A 16691-nucleotide genomic window follows, 5' to 3' on the forward strand; every position below is an offset into this window, starting at 1 on the left:
CCCTAGAATACTAGGTTGGAAGGGATCTCAGGGATCATCTGGTCCAACCTTTCTTGGCAAAACATGACCTAGACTAGCTGTCCCAACATCCTGTCCAGCCAAATCTTAAAAGCCTCCAATGTTGGGGAATCCACCACTTCTCTGGGGAGATTATTCCAGTGGCTGATTGTTCTCATTGTGAAAAAAATTCCTCTTGTGTCCACTCGGAATCTCCACAGGAGTAACTTGTGCCCATCACCATTGTCTTTTCCACGTGACTCCTTGTAAAAAAAGGAGTCTGCATCTGCTTTGTAAGAACTTCAGTGACATATCCAATATGGCTGATGGTTGTAAAAGCAATCCTCCTTGATATTTCTATGTTTATTAACAGCTGAAGTACAAGCGGCTAAATTAATCTCTGCACCGAAAGTTTGCCTCAGATCACAGAAAATGAAATACAGTTGTACATTTCTTTTGGATTTCCTCTGCACCAAAAGAGTGCAAGTCAGAGCAGCCCAGAGAATTCCCCTGCTTCCGAGGGCAGCACAGGACCCTCCAGCAATTCTGGGGTCTGTGAACTGCAGCAGCACAGGGAATATATGGCAATTTGCTTTTATTCCCTCCAAAGCCTCTTCCTACAGCACACTGTTGACTGCTTCTAATCTGCCCCAGCTGAAAAATGCCAATACACTAAAAGGCTTCTGTGAGTTACTTATGGCAGCTTTACAGCTCATTTATGTAAAGGAATCGTGAGCCACAGATGAATCAGGCTCAAATAAAATGATTTACAAAAGGCCACACAGTAAGCAGCAGGGTCTGAGGGCAAGTTCTATTGTGCTTGTTTTCACCAGCACAAAAAAAAAAAAAAAACAATTCCAGTGCACAAAATATACCGTTTCCCCCTCTCCAAACCTCAATAAAGGGACAAGCAAAAGTAGTTTTCTGTCATATATTGCAGCTGCCTAGCAAACCTGCAGACCTGCATGTCTGAGTTCCAGAACTTTATGGAAAATTGTAACTTCCCAATGCAGACAAAATTCTAAAGCATCTTTTTTAAGAAAACCTTATAGTTACACTATTCTCCCTCCTCAGGAGGAAACTTTAATGTAATGAAAACTTTGAAGTGCACCTCGGGTTTGTTACAATGGCCTAACCTGATTAGAAATCGTGCCAACTCCTGTTGCTCTGTAGCTGCATTCCCCCCCAGGCTGTGTTACAGCTCTCCAACCAGTCCCACAGCACTGAATGATGTCATGGGATCTGCAGCTCAGCGAGATGAAAGGGATAAAGCGGAACCCGCTGGCACTGGGGAAAGCTTCCAGCACACAATCCACAACACAGCTTGGGAACTCAAAAGCTACAGATCCAGCCACTCAACTCCGAGCATTTCAGAACCGTGTGCATTCTCCCAGCACAAGAGGGGAACGGGGGGGAGAGCTGGTGATCGATTTCTAACAAAAGAACGCGAGCACTGAAAGGCAGAGTTTGAGAAGCACGACTACCTGCTGGAAAAGGAGCTCTTTTTCCTCTCCAAAGCTCTGCCTTTGATGTACGGCAACTGATCACTGATCAGATTACAGGCATTTGGTCTCAGTGCTCGTCTGCCTTTGATCTGCATGGTTAATTTTATTTTCCCGGATTTGGAGTTTCGTCTGGGCTTGTGCTGACATACTTTTTTTTTTTTTTTTTTTTTTTTTAAGGAGGTAAAAGCATTTAACTCAGAAGCTCTGGCACTGTGAAATTAAGCTGCAGAGAGCCCGGGCACTGGAAAAGTTCATCACATTACAGGTACCGGATTTTGTATTCTTTTTTTGCAGTTTTGTGTTGCAAGGTTTTAAGAAATGGTGAAGTTCACAGCAACAACAATAGGGCACATCATTGTGTGTACAAAGTTCGAAAGATTATATATCATTTATGCAGCATTTTATTTGTAACTCTTAGGCAGGATTATATGAGAACAGACTATCTGGAATATACAGACGATTGAAAACTGAATCAAAATCAACACTTTGGCGTGTTATAAGGTGTAAGAATTACAAGATTTTGGTGTGTATTGCTTGTTTCTACTGTCTATAGTTTTGTAAAGTTACATTTGAATACAAGTATTACATGTCTTAAGGGAGTATTTATTTTCTATTTCTGATACACTGTGTTACTTTATTTACTCTCAGTGTGCTTATGAAACTGTGACTTCTTCAAGCAACACTTTTAATCCTAATAGTGCTATACTTTAGATGAAAAAAGTCTCCTTTTCCACAAGTTATTAGAACTAAATGTATAAACACATCCTTGTATTAAAAAGGGAAATGATTTTATTTCAAGATTGAAGATATGATAGTTCTACTATACCATATGAAAAGAGATCTTGATAACAAAAGTAACTTTTTAACCTGATGATAGATCTTTCCTTTAAGGCATTTTAACAAAGAAATTAAAGAAATCTTAAGCTTATCTACAGCAAACACCTAATTTTGCTGAACTTCATGGAAGTTTTGTTCCTATCTCAGTGAAGCGATTTCCATTCACAGTATTTTATATTGTGTTCCTCAAATTCATATTTATGAGCATGTTCTGTGTTTAAGAAAATTTAAGATACCTACTCCAGAAACTCATTACAAATGAACAGTCATTAGAATATTTAAGATTATTCACTATACATCTGCAGTTTTAAAGGGTCAGATTCTGGGGTGAGTTTGGCCAAATCCATGAGTGTTCTGTGCCAGCAGCTGAAGCCAGTCTGTTAAAATAAAACTCAAGCCTTTTCTGTAGGTATTTAAATATAATTGAGATTTTCAGAAGAACTTTGAACCCATAACTGGGGACAGACTTGAAAAGAAGTTCAACATTCCAGAGACTGACCTCTTTGAAAATCTAGTCTTAATGGTGGATAGTGAGTTCTTCCAAAATACTGACTTTAGTTGCGTTAAATCTAAATTTAAGTGTATATAAATCTTAAGTCCATCTTTTCATGAACAAATTGTAACTGAAGGTCAGCATAACCGATAGCTGTTAAGCACTGTTTCAGAATTATTCTTGAAGGGGGTTATCAGCCCATAGGACCCTCAAGATGTTCATATTTCAGTATGCACCACAGTAACATGCAAACCCAAATGTTAACAGCCTGCCTGCATCTGCATAAGTTATCAACACTTCCAGATAAACGTACTCACATTAGTCAGTCTGCAAACTTTGTTTCTTCTAATTAAAACTATATTTGTATATATAAATTTTAAATTTACTGAATATCAAGAGATAATATGCCAGACACAGATTAACTAAACCTGACTTGGTATCATTTAGTTTTCTATACCACCAATTCATATTCTGACTTAACAAGTCAATTACATCATAAGGAAAGTAATTAACACTGCATGAATAATGTGTGTATAGCTGTAAAGAGAGAATATTACTTAAAGAATAGCCAAAGCAAAATTTAATGTTTTTCCTTAAATGACAATTATGTATTAAAACATGTTTATGTAACCCTGAAAAAAAAATTAATTCCATACTTCTCTACCTTTCCAATCTTCTCTTGCTAGTGTTCTAATTTTCTGAGGAAAATTGTTTCTATCCATACCTTTATTTGTTGTAAAGTAGAAATTAATTCAAGGATTCTTTTTTCTAGTAAGTTTAAAATAGCTGTGTGAGCCTAATACAATTAAACTATCACTACAAGGATCTAACCCATCAAACAAATGGGTAAATTAGCACAGAGAAGTAACACTGGTTAATCAGATGGATTACATTGATGAGTAGGACTTGCATATATAAGCACTTGCAATATTTAGGCCCTAGAAATGCATTTCAGATATTAAGACTTTTTTTTTTTTTAATTTGTAAAAAGTCCCTAGGATTTCTCACATATTTAAACACAGATGGGTGTTAACCCATTTAAAATGAAAAATATCTTTGCTTGTCTGTATTTAAGTGAGGCTGAAATGAAAGCACAGTTGGACACATTTAAGTATGGGGAGGAGAGGATTTTCAGCATTTTTGTTATTTTAAACAGCAGTTCTCTGACAGTTTAGTCTGTCATTGATCTGACTTTTAAAGATTAAATAGTAACAATTCTTGGCACTTATGACTTTGCTTTTACAAAGTGCTGTATAAACATTAATTAATCCTCAGGCTTAAGTCTTCAGAAACAAAAAGTTCACAATGCTTTTTCAAGCAAATCTGACTAGGAAACTCACAAGTATATCATTTATTTATTAAAAGAGCTTGAGCAATTTCTGATTATAAATAGACATTTCCAAACAGTGTGTCTTAGATAACATCATAAACATATTTTAAGGTTTGTAATAGTTAAGACTATCAAAAGACATTGCACAGTTATACTGACATCAGTTTCCAACAGCTGTCATAACAAGAGCAGATCTATCTCAGTTGACTGGGGGAACTGTGTTAGCATTTGAGATATGGAGATAACAACTTCCTATTGCTGTACAATTCCTGCTTCCACATCAGATATGTCACGCAACTTAGTCTTATCAAAGAGGTCAGCTAAAGCTACTTCCCAAATACTTATTTTCTGCTTTCTTTACTGTAGTGAGAATCTCTATACTTGCATCTATGCTAGTTTCCCTAACAGTTCATTTCTTCCATTTCCTTAGAAGCAGCATCATGATTTGAAACAAAATAAACTCTGCAATTTTCAATGCTGTTAAATGATGAATTAAATTCATCCATTTTATGCTTTGAGGAAATATTCTGCATGCTACAACAGGGATTTAAATGTTTTGGTTTCAGTGCTACAGACTACACATTGCTCTTAATTCATTAGCATAGAAACCCCCTGCATGATAAGAAAGTCTTAATGCTTCTTTATATGGTAATCATCAGTGTTTAGTCAACACTTTAAGAACTCTGGGATGTTTTAATACACTTGTGTAACTGTAGTACTTTAAAATTAGTATCTGAAACACACATGACTTTACTAAGAAAAATGCACACAACACATTTCACTCATGTCTACAGAAAACAGATAATATGCAAAGCAGTTGTCTGTAAAGTGAAAGGATGTTGCATGCTCAGTGCTGTGCAGCAGCTGCCATTCACAACAGATGCGCCACCGTTGCATTGCTGCATGCCATTCCTTACTGAAATTCCAGCCTTTTGCAGAGCTCCTTCTGGCAAGGGTCCTGAAGCAAAACTCTTCTTTGAAGGCCCTTTATAAGATAATTACATGGAAACCACTGTAAATTCTGAGTTAGGGTTGGCTGTTTAGTTTTTGGGGTTTTTTTATTGAAAACAACTAGTTTTGCAGCAACCATTTATCTCTTCACAGACATCTTGCTGTATTTCAATACGAACTATTTGTTTTTATAAAAGTCCATGTGGTTGGCAAACGCCAAAGTTTTATCTCTGTGAGAAGTTCCCAAACATTTTGTTTATATGAAAAAGCTTTACTGCCAAGTATATCCATTGGCTCATTCTTTTCAGAACCTAAGCCGGTTTCTGGTGTATCCATACAACTGTCTAGACTGTACTGGTATGATTAGACTTTTCATTAGAAATAAAACTAATCCCTGCAATAGCAGCTCTTTCGCCAAGGTCTCTGAGGTTGGTATCACCAGTGCTGGAGCATCACTAACTTCAGGAAAGCTCCCAATTTTCACTACAGTAAGTAGCAGCAAAGTATGTCTTTTTACTGACTGTGAACAGTTTATTCTCTGTGAAGGGCTGGATTTCTGAACTCCCATTTGGTACTGACACTGTGCTTATAGCTATGTGACTTGTTTCCTGCAGAACAGAAAAATATTTCAGATTTTGAGCTAGCAGGAAAAAAGCTACTCAAGTACTTTGAAAAGGAGAGGATTTTGCAGTGCATTGCCAGAGACCTCCATCGTGATTTTTAGGTGGGACAGGCAGGACCTTTCCAAGTTACAAGGCCTCCCTCTCTCCACTCAATGGCAGCAAAAGATTTTGCCCAGTCCATATAGCAACATCCCAACAGTCCAGGGCTAAGCAGCCCTAAGCCAGGGCTCCTACTGACAGAGATCAGCAACACCAAGGCTGCAGCCCCCAAAGTCCAGGCTGCCTCTGGGGACAGGAGGGACTACAAGGAACCACCTGGCTGCACACAGCAAGTCTCGTCTCTTCTCCTGGAAGGACAAAAAGGACCTGAGCACCTCAAATGGGGCTCACCCTGGCCTGGCACTACCAACGGGAGGCAGTGGGACACCAGTGCCCTCAGCCCCAGGCACGCCGCTCCAGCAGGGAGCTCACCACAGGCCCTCTCGCCCCCTGAGCCGGGTAACGGGCACTCACATCCTCGGCCGCACAGCCCCACCCTCCCGCTGGCGCGCGCCTTTTCACCACCGGGCACGTGGGCCCGGAGGCCTGCTGATTGGCTGCCTGCGGTCACCTGAGCCCGGCCCCTCCGGCGACGGAGGGAGGGGAGCGGCGCGGCGTTGCCGTGGCGACGGGGTGAGTCGGCGTGAGAGGAGGTGAGGGAGGCAGGGATGGAGTGAGCAGGGCACCGGGCACCGGGCACTGGGCACTGGGCGGCCAGCGGCGGGGCAGGAGGGTGCGCGGGGGACCCAGGCGGGTTGGATCCCTTCTGCCTCGGCGAGGGCGGGAGGGAGGTAAGAAGAGGCACCGCCGCTCCGCGGGGCTCCGCGCAGCTCCCCTGGGTACCGGCCCTGACCCGCCAGTGCGGGGAGCCCGCAGCTCCCCCCTGTGCCCTGCACCGGTTCCCTCTGCCTCCCTGTTGCGCGTAGGGGGCGACGGGGGCGTGATGGAATGACGCTCCGCGGAAGGCGCAGGTTGCGGAGAGGCGGCGGGAGCTCTCCGCTGGTTCCAGCTCTGCCGCTCTGTAACCGGCCCCTCCGCCCCGAGGCATCTCACAGTGGACATTGAAGGGCACCGCGCAGCGAAAGGATGGCAGCTGGTGATGTTGGGGTTTGCAGATCTCGACAGCCCTAGAGTAACTCCTCCACGCTCCGGAGTGCGGCGAACAAAAAGCTCTTGAAAGCTTTCTTGTTCACAAGGTTTTCTCGTGTCTGCTGCATAAATTAAGTTGCGGTTTGCTTCAAAGAGTTTTGAAGCTGGAGTTGAAGGAACAGGAGATAGTAACTTTTTCTCTTGGCTGGTAAGAGTTTGAAGCGCCCCAATTATAGTTCTGTTGGAAAGTCTGATTGTTTTATTTCCTTTGCTCATGTGTGTCTGCATTAATCTGACCTTGGACTGAAAGCTTTTCCTGATATTCATGAAAAATCTTGATACTAAAACCTATTTACCACCTTTATACTTCCAAGTACTTTAAACGAATGCTTTTTATCAAATTAACAATGTGGTGTAGTAGCATTTAATATGAGCAAGTGGCAAATTGACTCAATGTGTATGTAGTTTCTTAACTGCTACATAATCTCATTCAAGCACATCTTCAGCATCACGTGTAAGACAAGTTAGGTATGTTACCTGGAAGCCTTTTACTGTACAAGCAAAAGGATTTATTGGTGGGTTTTTTGTTGTTGTTGTTGTTGCTGTTGCTGTTTGTTGGGGTTTTTTTCTTAGAAGTAAATTTACGTATTAATTTAGAAGTAAGATGCTTAAATAGTTTCTCAGTTTCCACAGCTTGCAGTTGCAATCATAATAGAAAGGGATGCTAAGAATCAAAGTTACCCATGTCTGTGCTTTTGAAGACATTGCATGCTATTCAAAACCACTAAAGGTTGGCTGGGTAAATGTAACCCATTGGCATTGTAGCATTGCAATAGTTACTGTATTAACCAGCCCAGTGCTTTAGGATTTCTGATTCTTTAAAAAATACTTTGAAAAAGAACTATTAATGTATTTACTTGAATGAAATATTAATATAATATTTGCATTCTCATTTAGTTGCATTACTTATTCACATATCTATGTACAAACACTTACAAATGCACCTTTATGCTGAGGTTTCATCTAGCAAACTAGTGTCTCCTAGAACTTGAGATGAGTGAGATTAAACAGAAGGAGCAACTTTTTTTTTACCACAGTTTTGTTGTTGAAGCATGGAATTGTGCATTATTTGTATGAGTAGTCTCATCAACTTCGATGGGATTAAGAGTCTCAGTGTGAATCAGAGGTTCTGATCCTCTGAAAAGCTTTGTTAAAGTTTAGGTGCACCTTTGTTAACAATATATTTCACTATTTTCTAATTAATGGTAGTCAGGACGTGTTCAAGAACATGAATCCTAAACTGTTTTACACAATTTTACCAGCGCGTATTTGGAACACTGTTTGAATGTAGCAAAACCAGGGGTGAATTACGCTTGTTCATTCTCAGGTTTTGCTGATTATTCCCTTTTTGAGATGCTGTGATATAAATGCTGTATATGAGAGTGAAGACATTGTAGAGATGCTTCTTTGGGGCACTAAATTATTATTGCCATTATTCCTGTAAAGTCAGGTATTTCAGCTAACATAACTCGAAACATATGGTGCTCAGAAAGAGCATGAATATCTCCTGGCTATGTGTAAATCCCCTTTCTCTCCTCCCTCAGCCCCTAAAACAGATATGCATGTTTTCTGTCAGCAGTGATGTTCCAGCTTGTGTCTGCTCTCATTGTCTTTACAAAACTAGAAATAACTTCATAGCTGCCTAATTTTGTACAACCTCCTGTACGACAGCCTCTGAAAAATACAGTATTAAAAACACAGTATTAAATACGATGAATGCTACCTAGCTGTAGATAATTTGTTTTTCTTTTCCTGCATGGGCCTTCTCAGAGCAGTTGGAACAAATGTGGTCAGACAAGGCCTCCTTTATTTCATAAAAGGGAAGAGTACAAGGGTTGTGGTCAGTGTGTAAAGGGAAGATGTTCTAGAAGCATGAAACAGAATAACAATATGTAGCTCTATAGTGGAAGTTCTTGTCCATAACTTGTTCCTTTTGTCTTTATCATTGCAGCAACATAAGAACTTTCCCTTCCCTTGTTTTTTGCCCGTGGGGCAGTGTCTCTTCTAAAGCCATCTGCCACTCCTTGTCATTTTATTGCATGCAGTTGACAGCTGCAGGTGGGAAACAGGGTGATTAGAAGAGAGCTGAGACCCCATTCATTGGATACCAGAGACCTCTGTTGGCAAGATATGGTGATTATGTTTTCATCTCTGCCTCATGCAAAACTTCTCAGAGTACTGTTTGCCACTGTTACAGACAGCATGAAAAGTGGTCATCCACTATGAATGTCAAATCAAATATGGGAAACTTGTAAGATCTAGGACAGTTAAGTGAATCTGAAGTTGGTACCTTTCAGCCCTTCTGAAGTTTCCCTTAGAAGGTGGATGATGTTGACTTCAAAGTTTTGAGGCTTACATGTATGAGGAACCTGCTGGTAGGCCATAATTTAATCATGTCACTTTCAGTCTTGAGGTGATGTATTTTTCATAGTGAAACTTTGGTTTCTTTGGAGAGAAGGAAGAAATATTTTTCTGACAGATTGACTTTGAAATAGAACGATTACTATTGCTCAGGTCACAGGTAAATGTAGAAGTGAATTTTGGAGGACAGTGGATTCTAGGACTCTGGAAGATAGGAAATTCTTACTCCCACCATATATTTACTATGTCTTTGTAATTTACTGTTTGATACTGCCCTCTATATACATATGCATAGTAGGTCCCACACAACCTTAAAAGTATGCAGCCACATTTCCTAATGGAAGTTATGTATCTGGAGCTCAGTACATTGCCAGTGATGATTGCTTTTGCTTGAATATTTCAAGCAAGCGTATCACTGCTAACCTCAAAAAGAGATGCATTTGGAATGATTTCCTGACCTCAAAAAACCATGTCCAAACTTTTCTCTCATTTAATATAATTGAGGATAACCAAAGTCAGCGTTGTAAATATCAGTAGCTGGACAAGAACAAATAATCTTCAAATGCATAGAATTTCTATTTGGTTATATGTATTTTAGAGGCAAAAACCTCTTCTAGTTACTACATAAATGCATATGAGGTGAATGTCTCATGTTTAACAAACACCAATGTAATGCCACTTGATATCAAGAGAGAACAAATTTGCCCAATGGCAACCTAATATTAAGTGCTATAGTGTCTGCTTTTTAAGCAGGACTTTTAACCAAACTGGAGACAGAAACAGAAAACAAGCAGCTGATCTGGTTATATCTCCTTCGGGATTTGCTTTCAATACAATGAGTTCTGAATGCTGAATGTGCCTTAACCATTTGCATTACTATATCAAAATGTTGTCAGGAAAACAAATATTTTAATTTTTTGTGCTTTTAACAATTTTTTTTATTGTACACCACTTAATTTCTTCCTTACATGTTATAACCACTTTATATTCTCCGAGGGGTTTTTTTGGTAGGAACGGGGACAATATGCACAATGATTGCATGGTCCAATACCACAGGCATTTGTACACATCTACTGAAATGATTTGCACATGTTTGGTGCTACTAAACCTACTGAAGTGCACTGAAGTTTAAGGCCTGTAGACCTGCAAGCATATTTTGGAATATCTGTTGATTATAAAAGACAAATTATCTAGAAGATACCTCATATTATAGACCTAAAGCTATGAGGCTGCATCATACAAGTCAACAAATTTGAAGCTCAGTAGAATGTGTAGATGAGTTGGAAAAGTCTGTGATTGTTTTACACCAGTTCTAAAAGACTTGATTTTGGAAATTTACTCTGGGTTTTGGTACTCCTGATGTTTGAAGGTGTTGAGTTTGGCAAGAGTTTCATAAAGACTGTAGATTTTCTTTTAAATTGAAAATATTTCACAGGTGCAATAAAATTTGCACACCTAAGTCAACAAAATGTGTTTTTAGCACAGCATGCGTCTCCATATGCTTTCTATGTTCTAAAAGTCTTTGAGGTACATGCTATAAGAAGATCATTGTATAACGGATATGGCCACTCCAAAACTGAAATACGAGCTGTCAGCATGGCCAGGAACATGGTTGTTATTGTGTACTACCTTCTTATTAAGATCTGGCTTTTCTTTCTTTCTTTCTTTATTTAACTCAGTATTACAAACACAAAAAATACATCATTAGCTTTTTTTCAATATTGTTTTTTAATAAAAATTACTGAATCTGTTGGCAGTTATTCAGGCTGTTCTTAATTTTCTTAATTTTTTTTAGGACTTCAGGTGATCTGCTCAGTAAAATACAGACTGTTTAGATTATGCCACAGCTCCATGTTTTAGATCGTTAGGCTTAATACAGCTTGCCAATATTCTTCGCATTGATAATTCTACATGGAACATGGCATAAAAATATATTATTACAATATTGCATTACTTTTTTGGTAACTGTCACATCTGGTTTTGGAATCAAAATTAAATATTAAATTTTAAAATAAGCCATATTTTTAACCTTATAAATAATCTTGTTTCTAAAATTTTGGTAGTGCTATATAGATGGTCATAATTACATTAGAAATGTGCTGTATTTTATTTCTTTAACAATATTATTAAGGAATATGATGACTAAATTCAGATGACTTGGAATAATCACTTGACATGCAGTTCTAGGCAGCTCAGTTATATTTACAGCTTCATTTCACTGGCACAGTTATGTAGAGTTTTGCTTCCTGTAGCTATTAAGAAAGCATATAAGTATTTAAATTTTTACACTGAATACCATTATATGAAATCAAGAAGTCAGTGGGGGCTTTTCTCTCAACTTCCTTTCATTTGAATTCATATTTAATAATTCTATATAAATTTAGCTTTTAGACTTTTAACTTTATTGTCTTCTCTGAATCAAGTGAGTCAAGCTTGTTTTGCAGGACTGATTCTTGGTAATACTGTGTAGAGCTGTTTATTGTATTTCTACTCATAATTCTATTTTAATCTTCTCATAACATTACCATTCTTGAATTTCTCTAGCTTTCCAAACTGTATAAAAATTAAACAGCAGGAAGCTTAAGTCTTTCTTGGTATTTTTTTCAAGGTTACTGAGGTGCAAAGTCTCCTGATCTGTCTTGTGTATAATCTGTTTTTACTTAGCAGATCTTCAGTTACTACTCTGACAGAAGATACATTATATGATGTGTGGTTTTATGCATCTTGTTTCTTTTCAGACATAGATGAGAAATATTTCTTGGGACTTCTGAGTTACCTTAACAGTATTTTTACAGTCTCTGTCCACTTTCTTTTTCTTTGCTGTTGCTAGAAATAGTTTAGTTCTTACACATTTTTGTTCTTATATACTTTTTTTTTTTTTGGCAGCTTTAGCACTGTCATCTTCTCATGCCAGCCTCGTGTACCGAATAACTTTTTAATCTGTTTACTCTTCTCTCTCATTTGTTCTACAGTATTTTTTACATGATTGTATTTGGGTCATCCAGTATTCTTTCTGCAATTTCCCATTTTCCCTTCTCCCATACCCCCTCCTCCCCAGCCCCCTACTGAAAAAACCAGCCTATGTTGAATACTCTATCCGTATGTATTTGTACTACTTGCTGGTATGTCTTCTTTTTTACCCATGTTGACATGCATATAATCTGATAATTGTCATTGGCCCATAGACCATTACCATCACTAAGTGAGAAATAACCATAAAAAATGTAATCTTGGCTTTCCTGTAGAGTGCTGCCTGACACACCTCTTTGCCTGTTCTGTTCTTCCTAGCAGCCCTTTCTACACTTCCAAATACAATTTACCTTAAATTATCAATAGTGCCACTGAAGTATACTTTCTTCTTACTGGAATTTGTTAAGTAGGATATTCATGCAGTAAAATGTGAAACTGTGTGTGGACTGTAGTTCATGCTCATTCTGGTTGTATACATTTTGAAGTATATTATGCTTGTTATAGTTTTGTATTGTAAAGCATTTTGTGTTTGCTCTTAATATTTTTCTATTCTGGGTTCCATCCTTTGACTTGTTAGTCTCTAAATGATAACATCTAAATGATACTCTTAAATGATAATAATTACATAGTTTGTCTTTTAAAACTGTATTTAAATATCAATCCTTAAGCTCTGAAGTGGGCCAGAAATATTTTAAGTATTAGTTTTCATATCTAGCTGAAAGCAATGACATTATATTACTGCCGTACAAGGTATGCAAATTAGGATCAAATTCAAATAGCCGGTCATGTAAGATGAATTTATTTATTCTTGTTATTGTTTTTATATAGTTTGGATTTTTGAACTAGAAGTTACACTTGCATTTCTAGGTAACTGGCGAAACCAGAAAGTAAGAAACTGGAAATTAATACAAAGACAAATACATAAATGAAAGGAAATTAAACAGAGAAAAAATGTTTTGTTGGCCAAAGACAGTATTTTTAATGATTGTGGGATTGCAGTTCATTGACTTAATAATCCAAGAAATCCCAAAATAGAACTTCGTTTCCATACAAGTTTCAAATATTTTCTTCTTGTTTAAAAAAAAAAAAAAAAAAAAATTTGTTTGTTACCACTTCTAAAAAAAAACCCAAACAACTAAGCAAGACTTTATGGACTCTTCTGTTGTCCTGTTCTGAGATTATGATTAAAAATAGTCTGAGGTAGGATGTGATTTGTTTAAGCTCTTTGAAATGTCTTCTAAAATAGTCTTTGCCTACTGGATCTTAAACAATCATGTTAACACATCTTTAGAAGTTAATATCCCGTAGGTAACTGGTAGAAAACAGAACCTGTGTATGCCTCCAGTTCCTTGCAGGATGAAGTAGAAGGGGTTACTTTTGCCACTAGACAAACCCATTCTGTTCCACATTGCAACACAGAAGGAACATTCTCATGATCAGTTATGTCTTGGCTGGTATGTGGCATATCTGAGGAAACTGATCTTTGTCTGTTGATCATGTGCTTAGTTGGATATCTAACAAGCAAGATAAATATGTTAAGGATGTTAGATGTTAGTTTTACAAATACTGACATTCTCTAATCTAGACTGATAGTAGTCTCTTCTTCTTTTGAGAATAAGGGTAGAGAAACTTTGTGAATATTGCCTGGTCTTCAAAAAAAGAGCATGATATTTAAAGCATATATTTGTTGTTTAGCTTCCAGTAATCCATCTGAAATATTTTAATGACATTAACGGTTACATATTTTGACATGCTGAATGACATAAGGTACAGTGGATCATACAACTTTTTCAGTTTTAACATTGTGGAATATAATGATTTTTTTTCCCCTAGGGAGAAAAGTTTAATTGTAAGAAATGGATGCTAAAGGATTACAAGGAGAAGATAAACTGAAGATGCTCATAATTTTACTAGCATATCTGGTACGTTAAAAATTGATATCTATTTTTCCCTAGGATGAATGTTGAAAAAATTATGTAGGACGCAGAAATGGTGTTTTATTTTACACATTAATGCTAACACTAGAATTCTTAAACTGATATATGCAGATGAAGACATACACATTTTATCTATTTAAAAGTGAGCTTGCTCAACTGATTTATATCATTTCTTGCTGCTCCTCCCATGCAATTAAAAAAATTTACCTTGTAAGCCTCTTAATGGAAGAAGGACAGGACTAGGACAGAAAATATGGGTCAATATGAAGGTGATACTGCTTCACTTCAGAGAGATGGCAGGAATTCTAGCCAATATTCAGTTGCCATATCTTAATACAGTATGCTATACACATAGTTTAGCACTTTGAAGTATTCCAAAGTTGGAATAGTAGAACATAGCATAGCACACAACTGCATTACGTACTAAGCATACTTCAACTCTGGCTTGCAGATACAGGCTCTGGAACTAATTAATTAATGTTTCATAGCTATCAGAAAGGCTTTGGTCTTTCAGAAAATACACAAAATAAGAATTTAGTAGCAATTGTGGGAGCGCTTTCACTGATGGAAGCCTGTATTAGACATTTAATTTAGAATACTACTGAGGGACCTCACAGGGTTTGCTAATGTTTGCTAATGTAAGATTCCAGTGATTATAATGAGAGTTTGCATAGCTGATATTACTGCTTATGTTATTTCTCATAGCCTCAGTTTCTGGTTTGGTCAGGTAATGTCCTTAAGTGTCTTTGAACAGCTCATCAAATACATAATGGAATTTAGAATAAATAGTATTCATACAGGATTTTTGTGTTTTTTCTATTTTTGGTTGGGTTTTTTTTTTAAGTTTCCAAAAGGTTTGAGTGACCTTTTAAAATCTATAAATATTTACATTTAAAGGACTAGATTTTAGAAATTTATTCAATTGTAGCAACATCGTTGAAAAATTAAAAAATCGTAAATTAATGAAACACAGCAGTGTAATGTGATGTAACTTACTATCATGAAAATTGTAGCTTTAGTAAATGGTTGTGCATTTTTTCTAATGCTGGTTAAGGTGAGGAATTTAAACTCATGTTCAAACAATTTAGTGTTTTATCATTCCACAGGTATCAAATATCAATCAGGTCTTCTAAAAATTGTAAAATCATTACAAGTCACTGAGTACTAAAACCTTCAAAATTCAGGCCCTTGTCTTATTTTTACAGTAAAAAAATGAATTTATTTTTCTGCTATAGAGCTCATAAGAATTATATGTTAATAACAGATTAGTTATGTTTTGGTAAGTTTGCTATTTTTTTTCTTTTATTTTTTTTAAGCTAAGTAGAGTAATCTGTGAGACTGGAGATTGTAGAGAGCAAGAATTTAGGGACCACACTGGAAACTGTATCCTCTGCAAACAGTGTGGACCTGGAATGGAACTCTCAAAGGTAAGCAGATCATGTGTTCTTGAATTTCTAAGTATTTCATTCATGCATGTGGTTAAAAGAATAGGTATCTGTACTTATATGGAAATACTTTTTAGCATTTTGGTGTTTGAACATTTTACAGTTTTTCGAGAACCATGTTTTCTACTTCTCTTTATATAAAAGGCTCATTTCAGAAAATTATGATGCCATTAATAGGGTAGGCTGTACCATTAAAGGACCTGGGTATGGGCTATCAAAATGCTATTATTTTATTTTCTTTAAAGGTGAGTTTGTGCCACAAAAGAGGAGTGGGAGCTACAGGTAATTAAGACTGAATAATCTCACTGTGTAGAGGAGCGCCTGAAAAATATATTTCAAACTAGTGATTGGTACAGACCACTGAGATGGGGGTGAGGGCTTGGTGCTGACTTTCAGAATCAGTTCTGTATTTTAGAGTTAATTACTGCTATAGACAATGTTTAAATACTTTTCTATACAGTAACCTGTCTCAACAGAATGGTTTATAAGAAAAATAAGGGCATAAGCCCAAAAATACAGAGTAGGATTCACATGAGAACTGAGATACTTCCTTAGAAAGGCTGGGAGATAGGTGATCTGTTTTCACCAGCTGGAGTACTTTCAGTAGCTAGATTCAAGTGAGGCTCATTTCTTTGTTTTGCAACTTATTAAAAATGCTATAAATGCAATCCATATCTTCGTGCCATTTGAAGTAATCAAGAAACTTGAGGCCAAAAAAATGCATAGTAATATGTGGAAAGCACATAAGAAGTCTTTGTTAGAATCATGGAGAAGGAATATTTGCTATTGTGAGTCCTATGTGAATGTGGTGGTTTTTTGTTGGTTTTTGTTTTTTGTTTTTTGGTTTTTTTTTCTTTTAGAACTGCATTTCTTCCAAAGGAAAATCCCCTAAAAGATTTGGAATTGGCAAAGTCTTTTAGGAGTGCAGAAATTAATAAATGGAGATGAATGGTGACTGAGGTTATGGACTGTGATTCAGTAGAACTAGAAAGTGCAAATGTGAATGAAAGACATGAGGGGGATCTTGCTTTCAGCACAGAGAGCGTAAGTGCTG

At 37.2% G+C, this 16691-nt stretch overlaps 1 protein-coding gene across 2 annotated transcripts in view; it reads left to right on the top strand.

The window, feature by feature from the left end:
* Window positions 1–1283: 1283 nt before the first annotated feature.
* Window positions 1284–16691, top strand: part of TNFRSF19 (TNF receptor superfamily member 19) — a 63894-nt gene continuing 48486 nt past the window's right edge. Inside the window, exons 1-4 of one of the 2 annotated variants that reach the window (XM_031049515.2) lie at window positions 1284–1528; window positions 1680–1767; window positions 14089–14177; window positions 15509–15619. In XM_031049515.2, the coding sequence (XP_030905375.1) occupies window positions 14112–14177; window positions 15509–15619 (177 nt within the window). In that variant the 5' untranslated portion in view covers window positions 1284–1528; window positions 1680–1767; window positions 14089–14111. Of the gene's footprint in view, window positions 1529–1679; window positions 1768–6891; window positions 7073–14088; window positions 14178–15508; window positions 15620–16691 lie in introns of those variants that run through there. The other variant, XM_013129225.3, reaches the window with a different exon arrangement.

This window comes from Melopsittacus undulatus, chromosome 2 (genome assembly GCF_012275295.1).
Source record: "Melopsittacus undulatus isolate bMelUnd1 chromosome 2, bMelUnd1.mat.Z, whole genome shotgun sequence".
Classification (NCBI taxonomy): Eukaryota; Metazoa; Chordata; class Aves; order Psittaciformes; family Psittaculidae; genus Melopsittacus; species Melopsittacus undulatus.